This window comes from Oryza glaberrima, chromosome 1 (genome assembly GCF_000147395.1).
Source record: "Oryza glaberrima chromosome 1, OglaRS2, whole genome shotgun sequence".
Taxonomy (NCBI): domain Eukaryota; kingdom Viridiplantae; phylum Streptophyta; class Magnoliopsida; order Poales; family Poaceae; genus Oryza; species Oryza glaberrima.
Genome location: NC_068326.1, coordinates 12,970,080 through 12,976,079, shown reverse-complemented (window position 1 = coordinate 12,976,079; position 6,000 = coordinate 12,970,080). Strand labels below are relative to the sequence as shown.

Sequence of the window (6,000 nt, the reverse complement as noted above, 5' to 3'; positions counted from 1 at the left end):
TCCATCAAGATCTGTAACGCGTGGTCTTTCGAGCTGAAAACTATGGACTCTTTGAAACAAAGATAATATTAAATCCTATTATTCAAAGATATATAAATATTTAGAAAGATATTAATGTTATTAAACTTTGACTTACTTAAAACAAGTCCAAAACTGCATGTCCCTAAATCGCCAGAAGATAAGGAACACCTGTACCCGTGATAACAGAGGGGTATGAATTTGAACACGAGGCTTCTTTGGCAGACGTGGCGCTGAGTGAGCTTGGCTCGCTTGGTCAAACTCCGTGCAGGGACATTCAGTTAGCTAGCAGCATTATCGACAATAAGGTAGCCTTTAAGGGCCCATTTAAATCGCAGGAATGAGAAAACATAGAAATAGGAAAAACACAGGATTTAATAGAAATATAAGTATAAAACAGAGGATTGCAAAACACAGAAAAAACAGAGGAATGGTCGTTTTATTGGACCACAGGAAAAACGCAGGAATTAGAGGAGAGATAAAGACTCAAAGGAAAGTTTCCAAGAGGTTTTACCTCATGTTAGAATTCTTCCAAAACTTACATGGCATTAGCCAATCCATCGGAATTTCATAGGATTCCATAAGATCCATTCCTTTGATTCAAAGGGCTATATAGAAAAAAATCCTATAGAAATGAAATCCTCTAAAATTCCTATGAATTTCCTTTGAATCAAAGGGGGCCTAAATGTTACTTACTCCGTTTCACAATATAAGACTTTCTAGCATTTTCCATATTCATTTAGATGTTAATAAATCTAAACATATGTATATGTTTAGATTCATTAACATCTATATGTATATGGATAATGCTAGAAAGTCTTACATTGTGAAACGGATGGAGTAGCACTCACCAGCTTGTCAAAAACCAAGGCTTGGTGACGGCGGCTTCAAAATGAAGGATAGATGGATAAATGTCTAGAATATTATAAAGTCCAACAAAAGATGGAGCACATGCATGAAAGATTACGTACACGAATGCAGTTGATACAGTGGATGTTAGGCATAAGAAGCACTATAAATAGAGGGTGCAATCCCCATTGCCCTACACAACTACACAAGCCGACTATCATCACAAGGAAATTTAAGCGACCACGAAGGTATGAAAGCATAGCAGTACTCTGCATTTTTTTTTTGATGTTGTTCTAGCTAGCTCTGCTTAAGGTTTTCCTTTCTTTCGTTCTTTGTTTTTTTGGGTAAGCTCTGCTAGTTGCATGCAATTTAGATTTTATCCTTTTACAGTTGGAAAAACATCCCAACAAATATTACCATGCATGCATAGAGATTCTAGGAAGCAACACATCGGGTGACCGATTCCTTAAAAAAAAATCTGATGGTCAAATCGTTGCTATTTTTTCTATAAATTTATCAAAACTAAAAATTTTGATTAAGAAAAACATAAACGGTTTATAATATGAAATGAAGGGAGTATATGTTTGCTTTCGTGAAAGTTACTTGTGCACATTAATTAAAAACCATAGAAATGATTAGGTTACCCCTACATATTTCGGAAACAATACCATATTTGTTCATGAGGGTGCAAGCATTCAAATTGATTTATATCTGAACAAAACTGAGTAGGAATACCGTGAGCAAACTTGACGTTTCCAAAATAATTTATATTTATGCAAAAATTCACAACTTCAAACAAGCTAACCTGAAAAATCATGTTTGAATTTACTAAGATGTGCTTTTGTATTTACTAAACAGAGTATGACGCTGGTGAAGATTGGCCTGTGGGGTGGAAATGGAGGGTCAGCTCAGGACATCAGTGTGCCACCCAAGAAGCTTCTAGGCGTGACAATCTACAGCTCAGATGCAATCAGATCCATTGCCTTCAACTATATCGGTGTGGATGGACAGGAATATGCCATTGGTCCATGGGGTGGGGGCGAAGGCACCTCTACAGAGGTAATTTACACTGCTTAATTAAGGTTAAGCACTTAATTTACAAGGTGATTCCTATAATAGCAGAAATAATCCAACAAATTAAACGATGTTACTGCAGATTAAATTGGGCTCCTCTGAGCATATTAAGGAGATTTCTGGAACCCATGGCCCAGTCTATGATCTGGCTGACATTGTCACCTATCTTAAGATCGTGACAAGTGCTAATAATACATACGAGGCTGGAGTCCCAAATGGAAAGGAATTCAGCATTCCACTGCAAGACTCTGGCCATGTCGTTGGATTCTTTGGAAGGTCTGGAACGCTTATCGACGCAATTGGCATCTACGTCCACCCTTGATTCCCAGTGGTCAAAGAATTACTACCTACTACCATATCTACGAAATAATGTGCCATGGTGTTGTTGTACTTCATGCAATCCCCCCATTGTCTGTGTACGTGTTGTACCGGTCCGTAGTACAATAAAGTTGGTGATGTATGTTCCCCAGTTGACTCTTTAATATTTACTACAATAAGTTGGGGTCATTTGTACATGTTCAGCACCTGGTCCGCTCACTTTATGTGTTTCTCATATTGGTATCACTATCCATGGGCAACTAATCCCTTCTTCTATAACGTTATTACCTACTAATTACAAATAAGATCCTAAAGCATAAACCTCAATGTTCCATGTCATCATCAGTTCTCAACCATTGGATCAGTGAATTAGACCGCTTCTCAGCTGTCGGATGAAGAAAATGCAGCACACTCCGATTGAAGGTAGCACAACCATTATCTCACACATAGGAAGCACCTGAGGCCTAGGTAATAGCTTGGACCACGTGAGGCCCATCTAATTCGATTCAGGCCCAATCAATAGTGAAGGATTCATGGTTTTTTTTGGATTGGTCGAGTGTCCTACTGGTGTTGACTGGTGACTATGACTGCTTTTGTCCATCGACGGCGGGCGGGACTTTAGTGCACGCCGCACATGCGCGGGCAGGACTGTAGTCCACGCCGCGCATGGTGCGGTGCTGGTAAGCCTTGACGCGCCGCTCGGTTTGGGAGACAGCTCCATCTTTCCTGGTGCACGTCGGCAGTCCTAGCACCATTATTGGTCCTCGTCAGCCACGTGCACTCCGCGGTTGGGGAGGATGCTGCGTGCGTTTCCCCTTTGGGTCCAGCTTCGGATTTCCTCCACGGATAACGAGTTTCACCTGAAATCAATAGGCCCCCTTCCTCATCCTCTTGCCCAGCAAATATGCTAATGACCTGGCGAAGAGCTCTCAAGATAGCATAAGTCATAAGTATGACAAAGCCGTAGGCAAGATGAGTCTAAGAGGGTCAAAAGGTCGAAATAGACCAACCCAAACAAAGCCCCCGTAGGCGCACCGACCCGGTCATGGTCCAAGATAAGATCATGGGGGCTGCCTGAATCGGATAGGCTAGGAAATGGTAAGAGTATCTCTATAAATGTCCCCATCAAGGCTTTTAGTTATGTAAAACCCTAGGGTGCGGTTATTATCCTTGTAGTCTATATGAATAGACCGCAAAGGGTAGTCTGTAACATAGAGTTCCTAAATTTAATATACTACTTTATTTTTTTTATCTACACTTAGAAATAAGTGTTGTCTTTCAACAATAACGACATTGGTGGCCAATCGACTTTTGGATTAAATAGAGATAATTATGGTCAAGCATGAGTAAATGCAAGCGATATAATATATATATAGCACTAAAATAATCTGAGCCGCTGCACCCAATAGGTATTTTGAGGCAATATGTAGCGTTAAACTTTGATTTAATTGATGAGATTTATTGAGGTTATATGGCACAATTAGAAGAGTGAAAAATAGCTTTAATTGCTATTAGTGGAGATAAACTTTACTGATATAGATGACATCCTCGCTTTGGCATTGGGATACATGGATGGATGTATGATAAATATTATAAAAATGACATAGGGATATATATATATATATATATATATATATATATATATATATATATATATATATATATATATATATATATATAATGATTTGGTATGTTTTTATATTGAGCTTTAGTTGCAACTATACGATAGGATATGTGGAGTAAGCTGAGTGATAATAAAAGCTGCGATAAGCCAATTATTAAGCTAAGTCTAAAAATTTAAATAAAAAAATGAACGTGCATGCATGCATCTGTGATTGTGAACAGTCCATCGAGCCAGATCTGTAAATATGGGCATCCCTACTACGATTTCGTCATGTATTATTTGTTAAGTCTGAAAATCGAGAAAAGAAATAGAACGTGCGTGCATGCATCAATGAACTGTCAAGCCAGAGCTATAAATATGGGTCTTCCTATTGGGATAAGTCAATTATTAAAGGATAAGTCTAAAAAATTAAGGAAAGAAACTGGACATGCTTGCATGGATACATGCATCACGAGTAACTAATTGGCCCTGCTGGCTGTGCAGACAACGCAAGCGCGGCACATGTGTACGGTGTGGGTGAAGACCCTCTATTAATTCACTACCATTAGGGCATCAGCAATATATATGGCCCAAGTGGTCCTTAAGGTGGGCCTATATAAATGTAGTTCACAGCTAATAACACTTGCTATAATGTATAAACAGCAAAGTGGTCCTTAAGGTGGGTCCCATCTAAATAAAAAATCTTACTGCTCCTCAACTACCCCTTCCCTTCTCTTCTCTCCCCTTCTCTTCATCCGATCCCCTTTCCTCTCGCGTTCTTCTTCTCTCGCGAGGCGGCAGTGCTCGTCGGATCCGTCGGCAGCGGAGGCGTTGGAGGAGGTGGAGGCGGCGGCGGCGGCGGTGCTCGTGGACGGGGCTGGATCCAGCAGCGGCGGAGGCGTTGGAGGAGGAGGCGGCGGCGGCGACGCCCGCGGGAGGAGGAGGAGGAGGCGACGGCGGCGGTGCTCATGGGTGGGGCTGGATCCGGCGGCGGCGGAGGCGTTGGAGGAGGAGGAGGAGGCGGCGGCGGCGATGCCCGCGGGAGGAGGAGGAGGCGGCAGCGGCTGTGCTCATGGGCGGGGCTGGATCGGGCGGCAGCGGAGGCGTTGGAGGAGGCGGCGGCGGCGACGCCCGCGGGAGGAGGAGGAGGAGGAGGCGGCGGCGACGCCCCCGGGAGGAGGAGGAGGCGACGGCGGCGGTGCTCATGGGCGGGGCTGGATCCGGCGGCGGCGGAGGCGTTGGAGGAGGCGGAGGCGGCGGTCGCGACGCCGGTGGGTGAAGGAGGAGGCGGCGGCAGCGCAGCTCTCCGGCGGTGGTGACGATCGGTGCGAGGAGGTCGTGGCTGCAGCAGCAGCTCTCTGGCGGTCCTCCAGTGGCTGGGGAGACGGCTCTCGTGGGCGGATCTCCGGCGACCTCCTCCCGGGTGCTCTCTCTCCGGTGGCGGCAAGGAACTGATAGGTGAGAGAGAAATAATGAGTTTTTTATTCCATAAGGGCAGGCATTAGCTATAAGGGTGGCTCATCCAAAAAATACCTATAATGACCACTTGCACAATGTATAAAGACTACTTGAGGGGCTTAAGGCCCTCTATATTTCCACATTGTGGATGCCCTTACAATCACTAGCTAGTATGCAGGCTCTAAACTCCTATTGCTTACACACATCAGTATTTATAAATGATAGTATCATTAATTATATGGTAGAGGATGTGAACCCGTACGGTATGGGCTCACGAGCTGAATGTGTGTAATACCATTATTTAAACATTTTTCTAAGTGATTTAGAGTAGCTTGAAAATTATCCAAAATTGGTATTTGATGATTGTTTACACTTTTTATTATTTCTAAATATGTTTCAAATTCGAGTAATATTGTGTGATGGGAAATTTTTCAACACAAAGTTATATTTTATATTTGAAAAGTTTGAGTAAACTTTCTACTTAAAAAATAAAAATTTTAACTTAAAGAGTTTAACTCATAATTTAAAAAGTACTGACCAAAATTTGAAACTTTCAATACAAATTATGAAACTTTAAGTAAAATTTAAGACGTCTAACTCCAGATTTAGAACTTTAAATTGCAAATTTGAACATTTAACTCAATAGTGTATTTATTATAAAAGTTTACACTTAGCATTAC

General features: G+C 42.1%; 1 protein-coding gene across 1 annotated transcript; it reads left to right on the top strand.

Annotated features, from left to right (window-relative positions):
• Window positions 1–1,033: 1,033 nt before the first annotated feature.
• LOC127769414 (salt stress-induced protein) lies at window positions 1,034–2,462 on the top strand. Its single transcript, XM_052295002.1, has 3 exons — window positions 1,034–1,115; window positions 1,726–1,926; window positions 2,024–2,462. Exons 2-3 carry the CDS (start codon window positions 1,729–1,731, stop codon window positions 2,261–2,263), a joined length of 438 nt encoding a protein of 145 aa, XP_052150962.1. The 5' UTR covers window positions 1,034–1,115; window positions 1,726–1,728; the 3' UTR covers window positions 2,264–2,462.
• The last annotated feature ends 3,538 nt before the right edge of the window (window positions 2,463–6,000 follow it).

Excerpts from the sequence above, each read along its gene's own strand:
- LOC127769414 (XM_052295002.1), top strand. The coding sequence starts at position 1,729 with ATGACGCTGGTGAAGATTGGCCTGTGGGGTGGAAATGGAGGGTCAGCT. Across the intron at positions 1,927-2,023 it reads GCGAAGGCACCTCTACAGAG|ATTAAATTGGGCTCCTCTGA; the intron begins GTAATTTACACT and ends ATGTTACTGCAG.